General features: G+C 37.2%; 1 protein-coding gene across 9 annotated transcripts in view; it reads right to left on the reverse strand.

Annotated features, from left to right (window-relative positions):
- Nucleotides 1–17,155, reverse strand: part of frya (furry homolog a (Drosophila)) — a 69,425-nt gene that overhangs the window by 4,703 nt on the left and 47,567 nt on the right. For 5 of the 9 annotated variants that reach the window (XM_038294370.1, XM_038294365.1, XM_038294362.1 and 2 more), the window contains exons 32-56: nucleotides 16,084–16,340; nucleotides 15,849–15,995; nucleotides 15,595–15,763; nucleotides 14,592–14,682; nucleotides 14,411–14,493; nucleotides 13,908–14,058; nucleotides 13,685–13,788; nucleotides 12,406–12,594; nucleotides 11,593–11,794; nucleotides 10,202–10,323; nucleotides 9,926–10,113; nucleotides 9,676–9,770; nucleotides 8,989–9,569; nucleotides 8,798–8,895; nucleotides 7,552–7,722; nucleotides 7,326–7,466; nucleotides 5,903–6,082; nucleotides 5,125–5,289; nucleotides 4,783–4,857; nucleotides 4,527–4,697; nucleotides 4,379–4,387; nucleotides 3,591–3,791; nucleotides 2,158–2,301; nucleotides 1,195–1,352; nucleotides 907–1,114 (exon numbers count right to left, since the gene is read on the reverse strand). In XM_038294370.1, coding sequence (XP_038150298.1) covers nucleotides 907–1,114; nucleotides 1,195–1,352; nucleotides 2,158–2,301; nucleotides 3,591–3,791; nucleotides 4,379–4,387; nucleotides 4,527–4,697; nucleotides 4,783–4,857; nucleotides 5,125–5,289; nucleotides 5,903–6,082; nucleotides 7,326–7,466; nucleotides 7,552–7,722; nucleotides 8,798–8,895; nucleotides 8,989–9,569; nucleotides 9,676–9,770; nucleotides 9,926–10,113; nucleotides 10,202–10,323; nucleotides 11,593–11,794; nucleotides 12,406–12,594; nucleotides 13,685–13,788; nucleotides 13,908–14,058; nucleotides 14,411–14,493; nucleotides 14,592–14,682; nucleotides 15,595–15,763; nucleotides 15,849–15,995; nucleotides 16,084–16,340 — 4,100 coding nt within the window. Of the gene's footprint in view, nucleotides 1–906; nucleotides 1,115–1,194; nucleotides 1,353–2,157; nucleotides 2,302–3,590; nucleotides 3,797–4,378; nucleotides 4,388–4,526; nucleotides 4,698–4,782; nucleotides 4,858–5,124; nucleotides 5,290–5,902; nucleotides 6,083–7,325; nucleotides 7,467–7,551; nucleotides 7,723–8,797; nucleotides 8,896–8,988; nucleotides 9,570–9,675; nucleotides 9,771–9,925; nucleotides 10,114–10,201; nucleotides 10,324–11,592; nucleotides 11,795–12,405; nucleotides 12,595–13,684; nucleotides 13,789–13,907; nucleotides 14,059–14,410; nucleotides 14,494–14,591; nucleotides 14,683–15,594; nucleotides 15,764–15,848; nucleotides 15,996–16,083; nucleotides 16,341–17,155 lie in introns of all 9 variants that reach the window. The other 4 variants (XM_038294364.1, XM_038294371.1, XM_038294369.1 and 1 more) reach the window with 2 other exon arrangements.

Consider the following 17,155-nt stretch of genomic DNA (forward strand, 5'->3'; position numbering starts at 1 on the left):
TAGTCGCTGTGGTCTGTGTTACAACTGTGATGCATCTGGATGTTTTTTTTCTTAAGTGCTGTGATTGCAGATGAAACGTTAAAACAGTTTAAATAGAATACTGCCTTAAGTGTGAACAGTTATGTCTAAAATATTAGCTTGTCATTTTTATTTTAAATTAAAGATGTTTATTTTAGTCTAAGAACACGTTTGAAACAAAATTGTAGAAACCATTTTTTTTTCAGCTGCCTCAGGTCACATAGCTTCAGTGTTTGATCAGCCCTGTGGCATCACCTCTCCTGTAAGCAAGGATCCCTGCTTTGCTGATTCCTGCAGTTCAGACCAAGCTTAAGAATCCATCAAGAAGCGGTTGTCTAAATATGCCAAAAATATGACTAAGTATTCCTTCAGAAGGTTTGGATGTGTTTCCTGTTTCTTATTCGCCCTGATGCTACAACTTTATTTCTGTATAAAGTTGCCTGAGGAGTTCCCTTTGCTCTAGTATCATTGAATTGAAGTGTTTTATAATCACATTCTTGTTTTATATAATTTTATAAATTAATATATATTGGATGTAGATCGCATATTGGGAAGGTCAAGAATTCTACGTAAGGGTGACTTAGAATTACGGTGACTGTTGGCTTTATGAAAATTAAACTTAAAGTAGCCTAATAAAACTTCAACCTCATTAAGCACGTTATTTGGTAATCTTTTTCCCTCTATGCCTTCACGCATCCATTTGTACTGCATTGTTTCTAAATTTAGAGGCTTGTTTCATTAACTTATTTCATAGTTTCCTACTACTGTTGTTCCTGGTTGTATTTTTGTTCCAGCCACGCTGTCTTCACCTTAGGAACACTGATCAGTTCCAAATGGTCAAAAAAAAAAATACATTTAAATGATCCAGACATGATGAGGCCATTATACCTGAAACAGTGACGAAAACACTTGAAAAGTGTAAACTGCACAGGAGCCATCTGAGTCTGAGACAAGCTGGTTGATGTGACTTCGCCAGGCTTCCTCTGCGTCGTCGCACACTTTCGGCTGAAAAGCGGCAAGGATGGCAGAGAAGAAGGGCGATGGTGGAGGTGAAGAACGCAACTCCAACGTGTCGTCTTTCTCTTCTTCAGGAAGACTAAACATAAACAGGGCAAATTAAATAATTTTTAAACATAAACTGAACATTTATGCTTGACTAAAGTTGTGATTGTGAACCTGGGTAAGCAGCAGTTCAGGTCCAGCTCTTCTTTGTAATCATTAAACGCTACACTGATGCTTGAATTTTCCCCGTATTCAGGGGGCAGTTCGTCCATAGAGAGAAAGAGGTTGTCCTCATGTACGTTACTATCTTCATCATCTTGTGAAGCTTCATGCTGGAAAAAAAGAGATGGACAGGACCTTTGTCAACCCTGACAGCAGCTATAATAAAACAGTAAATAAATATTGAAATGTATGCATACATTTATCCATATTCCCTCAGTTATATTTCTTTATTAAAAAAATAACTTCCTGCTTAAAAGTAATCCACTAACCTTGCACTGGGACCCTATGGTCTCTCCATTTGATGTTTTCTTTAATCTTGTAAATTTAGTGCACAAAATGTTGGCCAATTGATGAATAAAGTAAGGAATTATTTAACCCAGCCATCATTGTGGCATGTGCTCGTGTTTCCAGACAGGCAATGTGTAAACCTTTCCTAAACATCCACATGCCAAGAGGTTTTTAGTTGTAGCTCAGAGCCACCAACACAGAAGCAGAAGGTATACACATTGCCTCAAACAGACAAAAGGAAAGGAAAGATTATTTTCACTAACCCTTTAGTATCTTGAACTATTTCTGCCAGGAATAAACCAAAGCACAAGCTAGCCCCCAGCCATGAAAATTGTAGAATGTCCTGATCTAGGTTTTAGTTGAATATTTTTAGCATGCAGTCTTTGATTAATTTAAATCAGCTCATGCTTTTTTGAAGACAGGAAAAGTAGAAATAACTGACCCAAAAAACATGCAGTAGTATGTAACAGAAACTGAACCCAAAGCACATTTACAGCTTAAGACATTACATAAAGGAATTTAACAGTAAAGCTCCTATTTAGCAAAATTAGTAAAGAATTCCAGGATGGAACTAGGATGGGAACTAGTGTTTCCGAAGATTTCAGACACTCTGAATCCCTTATTCACCCGCTGCTTTGAGTCCTCTGACAGTTGGACCTCGAAACTGGGATTTTTGGAGCCCAGAGGGGTTGAATTTACTGAGGGTGTGTCAAAAGCAGAGGAGGGAGTATCCGTGCTACTGATCTCTGGGGTTGGAGAAAGGCTGACAGTCTGAAAAACAGAAAAAAAACAATGAAGGGAATTTAAAACTGTTTTATCATTCAGTGCCTTAAAAAACTCCAGTGAGCATTTATTCGAAAGATTTAGTATTTCAGAACATTAAAACCCTATATTCTATCACTTTTGAAATTGCACATTTTAAATCCTGTACAGCGATATCAGGAGAAAAAAGATGCCATTTACCAGAAAATAATATGTAAAACTGGCGAAGCAGCAAATTAATCAGGAGATGATAAAAAGAAGGATAAATTTAATAAAAGTTACAAAGTTGCATGGTTGTATTTGTTTGAGTTTCCATCTGTCTCTTATGGATTAGGTTGGATCTGAATATTAAAAAAACTTAATTATTTTTCCTTCGGAAATTCACTCAGACACTGCTGTTTATGTTTAGTATTTCTAATTATGATGAATTAACTAAGATTCCTAACATCCTCAAGAGCTTGAAAGCTAAACCCATGATCACCATTTTCTTGCCAGAAGAGTAAAAAAATCAGGCCCTGGTTGGTGAACTTAAGAATAACGACACTTGAGCAATGCTGCAGAATCCATAGCAGACCAGCAAGGTCACCTCTAATTGGTTCAAATTGAAGGAGGATTTCAGACGGATTGAGATTCTGCTGTCTTAACAGGTTATTTAAGTTCAAAAACCCTTCTATTTTACACAATTACTGTCAATTATAGCACATACTTGATGGTCGCCTCTTCACCCACACTGCCCTACTGGTTATTACACTGCAAAAACGATCTACAAATAATTAAAAATGTCTTAAATGAATGCCTATTTACCTGTAAGTTGAGCAGGTAAATAGGAGGATTTGCCAAATGAAAGAGATTTTTTTTACTCTTAAAATAACATAATTAGACAATGTGCACTAGAAATAAGACAATGCAATTGTTTTTTTCTAATTTTAAATGTAATTTGTCTTGTTCCATTGGCAAGGAGTCTCACTTATTCAAGACAACATGCTCTTATTTACTAATAGATTTAGATTTAATAGATTTCAGTTTTTTTGCTGTGTAGATTTAAGGGATTTTATATCTAATCGGGTTATTTTTGTCTCACATGGATTTTTTTATTGATATGGAATAAGTGTGACAAGCAAAAACAATAGCAATACATCGGAAACATGGAAACTACTGCTCTTAAAGAGAAATCTGAATATTTTTTTTTTACTATTCTGAGGTCTCTTTTTCTGATACATACTAGAAACAAACAGAAGGACAAACAGCCCTCCGTTCATTGAGATTTGAAATGATTGGTACATTATTAAAAAACGTACAATCTGAGAGTGGGAAAGTATCTGGCTGGCTGTAAGGGAATCCTCCTCAGATGATTCTTCAGAGTCTTCATGGGTAATTTTGCTGAGGCTTGGCATGCTGCTGGACAACTGACTCTCCTCAAGAGGCTGCAAGTCACTTTGGTCCAAACTGTCCATAGAGTGTCGACGTACACCCCAGTTAAAGTTATCCACAGTCTCGCTCTGCAAGAGTAAAAGGTCATGTATTCAAACGTATTAAGATACAGATGGCAGCACTTTTATGTTTAACACATCATGGACAGTACATGCAAGTATAGTGCAAAATCAACAGTGGGGATTCAGACCGTTATGAGCCTGCACATATATTTAAAAGAACTTTGCTTAAGAGGCAAATATTCCAGTCCATCCAAATTAAACCATTTTAAATATTTAAAACAGATTGTATTTTAAGTCAAAAGGCCTTTAAAATATTTAGCCATCTTGACCAGTTCCAAAAAAAAAATCAAAAGTATCAGAACGGTTTGCTATGAAATCAAATCTCCAATTTCCCTTAAACATATTCTTTAGTAAAAACAATTTTAAAATGAAGAAAAAAAAGAAAAAAAAAAGAAAAATGGAAAAACATTTCTTTTATTAGCTTTGAATACATTCAACTAAGTGATCAGAAAGACGTTTTAAATTGACAAAAGCATGCATGAACAATCTGTACAGTATTTCTGCCATCATTGTGGCAGCTAAGCTATGCATACTGGAAAACATTTATCTTTTTCAGAGCACAACAAACAATAATGCAACACGAGTAAACTTACCTGCAGCTCCTAGATAGCATAAACAAGGAAAAAAACAAAAAAACAGAATCTGCATTACTTACAGCAGACAGGACTAACTTAACACAGTATGTGCATGGTGGTCTGCTTTGCCCACAAGTTCTTCAAAGTCATAACCATGATGACTAACCTCTCCATCTTCAAGCTCAACATCCAGGAAGTCGAAGTCTCTGAAGACTCTGAACTGCTGCTCTGAGGTGGTGTCGTCCATGTTTTCCAGTTCGCGCGTTCCCTCGTCAGAGGACACTAGGCTAGGCTGGTGCTCAATCAGGTCCAGTTCTCCACAACTAGAGAAGATAACCTGCCAAGATATTTGTCAATGTCACATTTGATTCCATAAAGGAAAAAAAAAAGTATTTTAAAGTGTTTTTATAAATTACATTTACCGAAGGATTTTTTGTAAGTCCCACTTCCTGGCCACAAAGGGACAAAACATGCACCAGCTTTTCTCTTGTTCGTTTCTGCAGAGGAAGAGCACAGACATTTCTTTCAGTTGAATCTTATTTGACTTATATTTCACAGGTTGGCACTGAAATAAATCCTAGATCAAGAATAAATCACTGAGCACCTTAAAATGCCTACAGACTGCTCAAATGATTCATAATATTACCATGCAAACTTAATATTTTTCTTATTTTATACCGGTGTATTCAAAGTAAAGGATATGAAAATTATCTCTGAAACCAATTTTTAGGGTAACCTCTCTGGTAATAGGATAGCTTTCTGACCTGTGAAGAATGAGGTCTTTTCCAGCTGACTGGAACCAGGACGTTGTTGGCATTGGATCCCGAAGAGGTGGAGGAAGTGCTATGGGTCACAGCTGTGGTCGTGCTCTTCACATCATGACCCATGGAGCGCTTGAGATCGTCATAACGCCTACCAATCACTGGTGTCTACAAGAAAACAAAGACAGATGCAGTCGATATTCAGTCTAGGGAAGCATGAAGGAGAAGAAGACATCCTCTGCTTGGACATTCCAAGACTTGGACTGCATGGAAAGATCCCCTTTGCCTGGACTCAAAGATATTCTGAGTAACTGTAAATAACTCTTCAGGAACATTTTAATCTAAAAGCGTCTCGTTTTTTATTCCATTTAAGACCTTATTTTCATTCCTATAACCATAAGCCAAACAGAGTGTGAATAGCTAATAGACCTACATGGTTCTCAAAACAGAGAAAAGAAAAGCTGCTGCAAAAACATGACATCATTTCCTGCCATTCATAAGCGACATAAATAGCTCTCTGTTCTGTTCCCACACACCCTGCCCATCAATCTTTAGCTCTGTTCTTCTAGGCTAATTGTATTTACCAGCTTAAGTGCTCTCAAGGGAATTTGCGAATAATAAAATCAACCACTAAAGAAGGGTCAGAAATATTTATTTTGGAAAAAAAAAAAAAAAGTAACAACTTAAACAAGAAGCAGGAATAGAGAGGATGGGGAAGCAAGGCTAAAAATAGACTTTCAAATTATGTTAATAAAAGGAAAGAGAAGAAAGTGTGCTCCACCTCAGAGATATCAAATTGAAAATCCAGTGTTTTTCCGGGTAAGGCTTTGGAAGAGCGATCCCAAATACGGCTGATGTCTTCATAGGAGAAGTCACTTTGTTGTAGTGAAGGCTGCACCAAACTAGCCGATCGAGAAACCACCAGCTTCAAGATATTCAACGCCTCCCTCCAATGGGCCGTCTATAGAAAAAACACACAAGTATGTGATATTTTACCTTCCAAACATGAATAAAAATATCATCAAAGGTCTTGTTTTTTGTGTTTTATGCCTTTCTATTTAAAAACCAGAAGTGTTAGCTGGAAATGAGATACAGCATGAGAATAAACAGAGGCCTGGCCAGAAACAGCCTGTTTATAGTCTGGGTGTGTCTACAAATTTACTACTCTGACACACAGGCAGCTTTTTTCTCCCATTTTTTTATGAGCACTTACAGGAGGAACGGAGAGCCCAGATCCTCTCAGTCTTTCCTCTTTATACAGCCTCTTGCAAAAAAATAGTTTACTCTCCCAAAACCTCTTCAGATTTTACTTTACGACCTAACATATCTATGTATTCTGTTATGATTTTTGTTCTGATGGAAAACACTGCAGCACATGATTTATGGAAGGAAAATTCTGATTTTTTTTTTTGTAATTCTTTTTGCAAATGAAAGGGAATGTATGAAGTCAACCAATCTAAGCAAACGTTTACACAGTGAAATATGGGGGTGTTAATATTATGATGTGGGGATGCTCTTCTCCAGCAGGGACAGGAAAGTTTGTCAGGGTTGATGGGAAAATGGTGAAGAATGTTATGATTGAATTGTGACAAAATGTCAAGGTTAGGCACTGGGCCCCGTTCACTGATCTCTATGTACTCACTGGGTCACCAGCCGCCATTTTGATATTCTCTAGTTAGACAATGGTGTTCTCATTTTCAGGGGTGTGGCTTAAGACTTTTAAAATAAAGATAAAGTAATCACTTTGACACACACACTTGCTGTTACATAGCATCAGAAGATTAATGTAAAATTGTCACATCACATTGCATATTTAGTATGAAGTCCATGAAGTCTGTAAATCATGCAATATAACATATTATATAAATCCATCACAACAAAATTAGTGCGTTAATGGAGCATATTGATACTGCAACAAACCCCCTCCCACACACACTATCTGATGAGGTGCCAAATTGCTACATTAATTATGTACATATAATATAAATGTATTTATGACAATGTCACAGTAATTTAATTGCATTGCAATTGCATTTTTTATGGCACAACTCTGTAAAAGTGGGGAGTACCAAGATGGTGGCGGGTGACCTCAGTTTTTTCAGGCCTATCAGCAATCCATTCAATAAATAGAGATCAGTGGCCCCATTGGGTTGACACTTACATTTCTAGAAAATTTCAACGAGCTCCATAATTCTGCCATTTACCTGCACAAACTTTTCAATTGTCTTGAGAACCTCTATGTTGAAGGGTTTGGCTTGAATTCCACTCAGCTCCATGTGACTCAGAAGGCTGTAGATTATCTGTAACAGTGTCTGCTGCATACAGGGTAGTCCCTTTTCCAACAGCTGTAACACAAATAAAACATTCAGCTAACAGAGCAGTGAAGTTAGATGATAGTGGTTGATGGAAAGGTAGGCCAGCTGCACAGACCTCTGCCATGTAAGTGACCAGGTTCAGAGTGATGTCTGAGAAAGCCTCATGGAGATACCGACACACTACGTTGACCCAAGAGAAGCAGTCTCGTGTGTAGGAGTGGGTTTTATACAGAGTCATTACATGAGCAAGGTTGGATAACTTGGCATTCTTCTCCTCTAGGCACAACTTCAGAAAACAAAGCAGAACAGCTCAATTAATGTTAAAATGTACTGTTTTATACATTTAATGATGCATTCAGTGCTGTTTATGTTACTTGGAGAATACTCATGAAATACAAGTTTAAGGAAGGTGCTCAACTATCAATCCTTTGGTAAATTTCCAAACAGAATTAAAAAAAAAAAACCATACAGGCCTACATGTATTAATTAAGTCTATCTATAACTGGATATATGTCAAAGAAAAGCAGTCTTATTATATATAGATTGTGACCAACCTTCTTATCAGAATTGGTTCATTTCCAGCATGTATCCAGCATTGTTTATATATTACAGTAAGGTGTGATAATAGCCATCTTGTTAGTCCAATTTTTTTCTACCATAAAGTCAGTTTAAGACTTTGTTTGAAATCACTGTCATGTTTAGAAACCAAAATGTGACCTAGCTTCCCTCACCTTAACCAAAGTATTTTCTCCAATGTCAGGAAATGGCATAAGAGGTTTTGAAACAACCCATAGCTTAAGGCAATTATAAGCTGGAAACTGAAAATACAGTATTAGGCTATTGTCTATCTGAAAGAGAGTTTGATTTGTTTAAATATGTTCTTGTTCTTCAACTTCACTTTGAAATAAGAGCTAGATAATGTTTGGAAACTACTGGGTGTTCTTGAAAAACAACGATCACAAAAATATTTCCTAGCTAGTTTTGTAATGAATTAAGTTGGCTATACGCCTGGATAGGACTAAGCTTCGACCCTACTAAAATTATTGTACTATGTTTTAAAGCTAAGTCTGTGTCAGGAAATCAAATGACCAAATAATCAAACTAAATAGCAGTTAATGGGTATATTCATATTTGAGCCTGTATGCATAATTTCCACCCTGTGTGGATTTATAGTAAATTCAAATAGTTATAACCAAGTGTTTTTGTCGTACTGCTTTCAGTTGTTTGTTGTGTATTCATCCCTAAATGAAAACAGATCAAATGTATATTTAAGTGCTGAAATAAATATAAAAACCATGTAGATGTTGAGTGGATGTAAACATCTTCTATAAATGGAAGTAGAAAAATGAATAAAACCAAACCTGAGCTATCTTCTCAGCAACGTCCTGACAAAAAGGTGATGGTGCATCAAAGTTCTGCACCAGATGTGGGAGCAAGCAGAGAACGTTCAAGGGAAAACCTAACAGGCAAAACAAAAAAGAAAGGTTTTTCATGGACTCGTTTAGAATAATAGTTGGGTTTTCAAAATCACAAAGTTCTCCACTGATTTTACCTATGGCTTGTGATGTATCTACTACAGGAACCCTGGACACAGGTGTGAGTTGACAGAAGAGTTGAAGCGTGATGTCAGTGGTGGATGTAGACGTGAAGCCCTTTAACAGAAGCTGCTGTAGCCCAGTGAAGCTGCTCCAATTCAACTGGCTCTGGAGATTCTCCAGCTTCTCCCGGTATTCCTGCTTGTCCAGCGACATGTTGGCTAGCAGCTTATTCAGCAGCCTCAAAGACATCTGGTACTCAAACTCAAAGTCTGACTCCATCAACGACACTGCAACCCAGAAGATGGTGGCCAGCAGGTTGCTGGGGTGGTTTATGCTCATTGGGTCATTTTTGTTGTCTTTGGATGAAGAGGAACGGCGCATCCTGGCTAACTGAACTTGTTGTTCACAGGCTTGGATACGGTCCAGAGTGGCACTGCGAGGAAGATCAGAACTTCTGTCGGCTTCTCCAAACTTTTTTGGGACAGAGGAGCTCCTCTGATGCCTGCTCTGTTCGTCTCTCCGGGGGCCAAGCTGCCCTGTGCTCTTTCTGTTCAACCTCTGTTTAAAACTTGTGAGGAAATCTGGAGAGGATTCTCTGTAATTCAATAAACACTACTTAAAATCAAAACAATACATTAAACCCACTGATTATTTAACACAACACAATTTGAAACATAATTCTTTAAGGAGGAGACACAAACCTTGTGAAGAAAGCCATGAGATCATTGTTTTTCAGGCAATCGGCCAAGTTGTCCACAACAGATTCCAGAGTGAGTAATACCTCCATTACGTATCCCTGAGAGAAACAGACAGAAATCAATTCTAAAGACAAACCTCTTTAACAGTTCAAGACTTTTCCAAACATACATTTCCACCCTCCTGAATCTTTTATAGCCTTTTTCAAAGTTTAAATCAAATCCTTTACCAAATACTACAAGTGCACATGCTTACTTGGACCTCTTCTCCGTGTTCACCAATGACTTCCACCAGCCTCGACAGCAGGTCTGAAACGGCGTTAGCAGAAATTGGTTGACGAAGGGCTCTAAAAACCTGAAAGGACCGACTGGCGTAGTGCCGGGATGAACTACACAGAGCCGTCTGCAGAGCCACCTCACTAAGCTGCTGCTCCAAAAAGTTATCTAAAACCAGGACAGAGAACAGGAAGAGTAAATCAGCTGCCAAGTCAGATCTATACACACACATGGAAAATGGTTAAGACTCAATTACCTGACTTGTGCTCCTTAAAAACAGAAACCACATGCCTCAAGAAGTTTGTCAGTTGTCCAGTGCTTTTAGAAATTTGGTTCTTTGGGGAAATGTCTTCATGACACCACAGTGGTCCATATGGTCTTTAAAATACAAACATTTTTTGTTAAAAAGAGGCAAAATTAATCCCTTTTTATGGTGGACCTGCTGAAAGTTTTTAAAAAACATTTTTTATAAAACAGTGGTGTTTCGACTTTGACAAGAAGTATGTTTTCTTTAATTACGCAGAAAAAAAACAACAACTTGTTTTTAATCTTTACTAGTTCAACTACTAGGGAGTGTTGGCCTAGTGGTTAGAACTGAGCACTTGTGCTCTGAGAAGCTTCCAAGTACTCAATCGGATCCCTACAGCCTGCACTCTGGGTTCCTGAGCAAAACCCTGAACCCCACGAGCTCCACGGGTGCCGCACAATGGTAGCCCACTACTCCCCAAGGCGATTAGTTAAATACAGAGTGAATCAGCAAACTTATTATTTTATGTAGAAAAGGGATCTGAAAGGAGTACAAATCTGTGACATAAAACAGGGTCTTCCTACCAACGCAAAGAGAGGTATTCAATTTTCCAAAAATTTGGGGGTCAGCTGTTTTCTACTCTTTAGGTGTTTAATCTTTAAAGAGCTTGCTGTGTCAAGCAAAGTTTAAAAGATGTTTTTTTCTGAGCTATGTTTTGATTAAAAGTCACTGGATGATTTTGATCCTTAAAATAAGAGCAAAAAATCTGTTAGGTAATAGAGGAACATCAAGTTGTGTCCCAGAATATAATTTGAACGAGAATGAGATGTCAGCCAAAATTTTAAGAGCGTCATTTAGAATCAACCTGTTGTCCTGGTGGACCAAATCGGTGCTTTTTCTTAAATATATATATATATATATATATATATATATATATATATATATATATATATATATATATATATATATATATATATATATATATATATATATATTTATAGACAATGCAGTGTCATTGTTTGTGAAGGATTTTAGGCAACCCTAAATGAAGAAAAATCTTTTAAAGATGTTTTATATAACAAGAAAATATATTCTGTATACATTAACATCTTTTTATTTGAAGGTCAACACTAACTAAAAGCACTTACCTAAAAACAAACTTTTGCATAAAATGTCTCTTTAAAGTACTTTCTTGAAAAGTTCTTATGAATATAAGACTTGCATAAAGGAAACATTTTACACATACAAAAAGTGCACTAAATAATCCCCACCACTAGATAGAGCCCTAGATCTAGAAACATAATGAGGCTGATTCTACTGTAGGCTGTACAGCAGCACTTTGCCTGTAATACATTTCAGTTACTTCAATACAAAGAGGAATAATATATCATGCTAGTTACCTTGTTATTAAAAACTCTATTAGCTTATTGCTTTTCTCATTCATTTTGCAGGAGCTGACAAACTCCTCCATGTCTTGTGTGATCTCTGGCAGGTTGCTGCTGCTGCTGCTTCCCAGACTCAAGCTGGAGGAGGTGGAGGAAGAGCTCAGACCAGAGTCCGGCACCGGAGATGCCTGACACTCCCGCAGGAAATCACAGCCACCTAAAAAAAACAGAGGAGAAAATCATATAAATATATTTTTTTCAGTTTATACAGTCTTTTATTGATTGATTGAATATTAGAGAACAGATAACACTAATCAGCAAGGCTACATTCAGCCATATTTGGTACATATTACTAATAAGTCTTGTTCACTCACATTTAATTACCTACAGTTATCTAAATGCACAGTTTTTTTTTAAAGATGCATATTTTTTGCAAACAATTATGGAGAACAAAATTCCCAGTAAGTTTGCAAAGCACAGAATATGAGTTCTCAATGTCTAGACATTTTGAAAACAAACTATTAGCGGTCATTGAACCAGCTGAAGTCCAAGCAGATGACTCACATTTCAGCAAGTGGATATAAATAGCCACATGGAATGCTTTAATCAAGACCTTTGATGTCCTATGCACTCTGTATTGTTTTTGGCCAAATAGTTTTCCCCCTAAGATAAGAAACTTATCTATTGTCTTCAAAGAATGCAAGCCATCCCCTCCTGATGTCCATGTTTATAAAAAGTCCGACTTCTGCCTTCCAGTAGAGTTTGAACTTGCTCATAGTTAAGAAAGTTGACTAAAGGTGACTAGTGTTACCAGACAGACATTTCTACCTGCAGGTGAATATTCCATCTGAAGGCTGGATTTGCAAGTGAGGGTCTTGATGACATTAACTTCCCGTGTCTGCAGTAAAACTGATGCAACAGCCTGAAAGTTGTCGTTGTTACCAAACAATGTGATGAGGAGGTGAAGGAGGAGACGTTTGCTGTGCTCAAAAACCTCTGGGCGATAGTGATCCAGGCCTGGAAAGTAAATACTAAGATCAGTTGTGTTGGTTTGCAGTGTCTCGCAAATGTTTTAAAATCAGGTCAATTGTCCTACAACTCAGACAACATGTGGAAAGTTTTTTGCCAAAACATAAAAATCTTATGTGGCAGAAAAATACCACTACGCATCTCCCTGACCCAAAAGCACCATGAAGGGGAAACTTGATTATCGTTGCATTACTGAACAGGGATACCAAGGACAGTGACGCTGATCACAGTTGATGCAATATTGAATAGAACTAAATACGGGACGATCACTGGGGCAAAAGTCTTTCTTCTAGCAGGAAAACAACCCTAAAGATACTACCTGAGCTACAATGAAATGGTTTAAATTAAAGTATTCTTGAGGTAGGGCTGCTCAGTGGCGCAGTGGGTAGCACTGCTGCTTTGCAGTAAGAAGATTCCGGGGTGCAATTCCTGGCTTGGGGTCTTTCAGCTTGGAGTGTGCATGTTCTCCCTGTGCATGTGTGGGTTCTCTCTGGGTACTCTGGCTTCCTCCAACAGTTCAAGAACATGACTGTTAGGTTCATTGGCTTTTCTAAATTCTCAATAGGTGTGAGTGTGAAAGGTTGTTTGTCTCTGTGTTGCCCTGCAAAGGACAGACGACCTGTCCAGAATGTACCCCGCCTCTTGCCCGCAGACAGCTGGAGATAGGCAACAGCACCCCTTGTGTCCCCAGCTAGGATAAAGCTTGATGGAAAATGGATGGATGGATTTTTGAGGTACAATGACAAAGAGTCAAAGTTAACATCAAAAGTCCAACTGACAATATAGGACATATCTTAGATGTTCACAGAAACTCTTCACCCATTCTGAGTCAGCTTAAGATATGTTTGAAAAAAAAGTGTAAATAGAGGCGGTATTACAAACAAATGCTTCTTACAGATTTTTTTTTGTGCAAAACCATACCAAAAATATATAATTTTATTTTCCCTTTGAAAAAGAACTAATATCTCATGTTAGCACTACAATTTAAAGAAAAGAAAATAAAGTTTGTGGTTGTGGTGTGATCAAATCTGAAAAATCTGAATTTAACGTGTTTTCAATAAAATTCGATATAATTTACCCAAAAACAGAGCATGGAGGATTAAAGGCAGGTGCAAGGTCCAGTCCTCTCGCACACCGTGGTCAACAACCAGTTCTGTCATGAAGATGACTGCGACATTACACCTTAAGTAAACACAAAATATACACAATATATATTTAAACATATTCAGATATGTGGAAAGTAATTCTACAGTATAAAAAACTGTGCAGACTGTTGAAGAGAGAAAGATAAATTCATTTACCTGTGCAATGGTCCTCTGGGAGTGACGGTTTCTGGTAAATAGTCCACCAGTGGTGCCCAGCATCCTCCACTGAGTGGCATTGGCAGAGGGTGGGGCTTATTTGTTTCAATAACAAATGTCAGCCAATCCACATAAGGTGGCAGAGGTTCACCTGAGTAGTCACAGGATATTATTTCAGCATCCACCACATGTTAAAAATAAGCAGCATTTGAGTGTAAGTCACAAAACATCCTGATCATCCGAATGTTACCATAAACTGTAAGAATTAACTTTTTATTTGTATTTCTATAAGTTAAAAATTGTAGACTAAATGTTGCAGGGGCCAGTTATAGTGATGCAGAGGCCCTTGGCTTTGCTCCTTGTATTCAATTGCATAAAGCCACCCTTTAAAAACCCCAAGGCCTCTGCAAACTGCTTATTCATTCTCAGTTGCATAATAGAGACTTCTTTCTTGCCAGATTGTGTGATTCACACCAACCAAATCAATCACTTGTAACACTTACTTTTCTCTTCATCATAAGATCCTCCTGAACTGTTGCTGTAACGTGACTCCAGTCGGTTGTGCGCTCTCATTTTGTGACCAAGCCTGACACCAAAAAAAAGCATATGTATAATCAACTTAAGTCTTGTCAATGATTTTATTGTCTCTTATCAAATGATTTAGGACATTAATAGAAATTTCACCTCTCTTCACTCTCTTTTATGGACTTGATATCATCCGTCTCAGGAAAGTTTTCCTGGCCAGCTACAATGGTGTTGCTGCTTGATGTGGTGCCTGAGGTAAGAAATATAAGTGGACATTTTTTATAACATGCTCAAGAAATTGTGGGTACCAGACATTTAACACTGGGAATTTGTCCAAAGCAAACAATTTATAATGACTGGCAATAAAACAGCTAAGCTGAACCATTTAAAAATGTGATGGGATTTTTCAGTACGTATGAGAAGTTCTAGCTGGTTAAGACTTAATGAAGATATATATATTTGTTGACAATATTAGCAACCCCTTATTTTTTTTATATCTTGAAAATCTACTCCAAAAAAAAAAAAAAAAAAAAAAAAAAAAAAAAAAAAAAAAAAAACATTTAAAATGACATTTTATCCTTTTCTAGTTCATAACTGTTCAACTAATTTTTCCCCATGAATCAGTCCAACAGGATCCCAACCAACAACAAATTTAGTTTAGGTCAGTTAAATAATATTTCAGTTTATGAGAAAAATCAGTAAATTAACATTCAATCGACAAAACTATCAATTGATAAATACACTTTCTGGGAGGTCCAAGATATTCATTAAACTTTTGCTTCAGTTTAAACTTTTTTCTTGGGCTTTATGAACACATTCACCTTAAGATAAAATATCTATGAACCAACTTCTTTCGATGTGACAGACCAAGAAAAACATAAATAGGGAAATTGGTACTTGGCTTGTGTTGTTCGTTTTTTTAAGCGCAACCAGCCCCAATGAAAATATCTGTGTGTAATGAACTTATATAATGTATTTAATATGTGGCTAAGATAAATATGTATGTGAAAAAATTAACTGAAATAATAAATTAAATGAATAAAACCCAATTTTACAGCCACTGCTCAGAATTAAATAATACATTTAATGGGTAGGATGATTATTATTATTTTTTTTACATTGTGTGGAGTGGTTTACAGCTTAGAATAATAAAGAAAATGACCTGAAGCTACAGCAGAGGTTTTGCTTGTGGCAGTGAGGCGGTAGAAAGGAGGGCTGTCACAGTGTTGCACCACAGGGTTGACAGGATCTGTTTGCTGTAACTCAAATAATAACTCCTCCATGGTTTGCATTGTCTTGTTTCGGCAAAGATAGATGACCACCTTCTTGATCTGGACACATACAGAAGAGACCATTCAGAGGAATTGTAAAGAAAGAGAGGATTCTGATATTTTCCAGCAGACCTGAAGATCTTACGTATGGGAGAAGGGGGGTGTCACTGCTGACACCACACAGGCTGATAATGAACTGCAGGGTGGTTCTCAGATTGTTGCTCCATTTCTCATTGCTGACTAAAGCATTCCAGACATTTTCCATCTCTGGTCCAGGTAGATCATCTCCATACTAGGATAAAAAAACAAACAAAAAAATATATTCAATTTTATTAACTTCATAGATATAGCTTGATATTAAACATTGCAGCAAAATGTACCTTGGCTGTCATGAACATTAGGTTATTGAGAACCATTGATGTGGCTTGCAGAGATCCCCAGCCAGTGCCTTTTAGCGGTAGAGAGGAATCTGTGCTGGCCAGCTGACAGGAGGACTCATAGATGGGGATTGTTGGTGTTAAGACGGGAAGCAGCAAACCATTATCCACCAGTTCAATGTTACCGAGCCAGGGAAGGAGGTAGGTTAGCATGATCTGCCTCCCATTTGAATGAGTGGTTGGAAACCTCTGGCTGACCTCTGGAATAAAAAGAACGCCAGTAAAAACATCAGCATTACATCAATGGAAACTGCAGTATTTGCACTTGGACATTTGGAGATAAGATATTCTCAGTTTCACCACATATCTCATCAATCAAAGTGTTCATGTAAGCAGTAAAGGAGTCTTGTTTTTCCTCAAAGATTTTTGAAGAAAAATATTTGTGACTCAGATTTCAGCCTATTTGTCCAACATGTCTATGAACACGTCAGAGCAGAGATAAAGTCCTACTTTAGAGCTTCACCAACCTCGCCATATAACTCTCATCCTTCTAGACCTGGCAACAGTGTCACGCCAACATCTTGAAGGGAGGGTAATTTTCTGCTGTTATCAGCAACATATTTAGAATTGATTCAATTCGTATTACTTTGGGCGCTTTCTCATTATAATTATTACTTAAAATTAAAAAAAATGCATTCATTGGTGAAGCTCAACCATCTAAATTTGGCCCTTTTTTCACCACATATTTTCTTCCTCTTTGAAATAAGTTGGGATATTAATTAAGATAAGTTCCCATTGCAATATAGATGAAAAAAACCCCTCTTCCCTCATCTTCTCCGTCCTGCTATATCAAATTTCTGAATGATTGACATCAATACAATAAACCCTCCAGTTCTCTCAGATCCATCTTCTAACTGCCCATTAAATTTAGCAAGTAAAGATCTTAGCTGTTCAGCTCCCCACCTGTGTAACTTACCATACATTTATATCATCAACTGCTTAATAATCTTTATATTACACTCGTTCAGGATAGCTAATAGATTTGATTTAAGATCTGTATTCCCTTTTGGTATCC

The sequence above is a fragment of the Cyprinodon tularosa genome, unplaced genomic scaffold, assembly GCF_016077235.1.
Source record: "Cyprinodon tularosa strain WSP-4 unplaced genomic scaffold, ASM1607723v1 ctg34, whole genome shotgun sequence".
Lineage (NCBI taxonomy): Eukaryota > Metazoa > Chordata > Actinopteri > Cyprinodontiformes > Cyprinodontidae > Cyprinodon > Cyprinodon tularosa.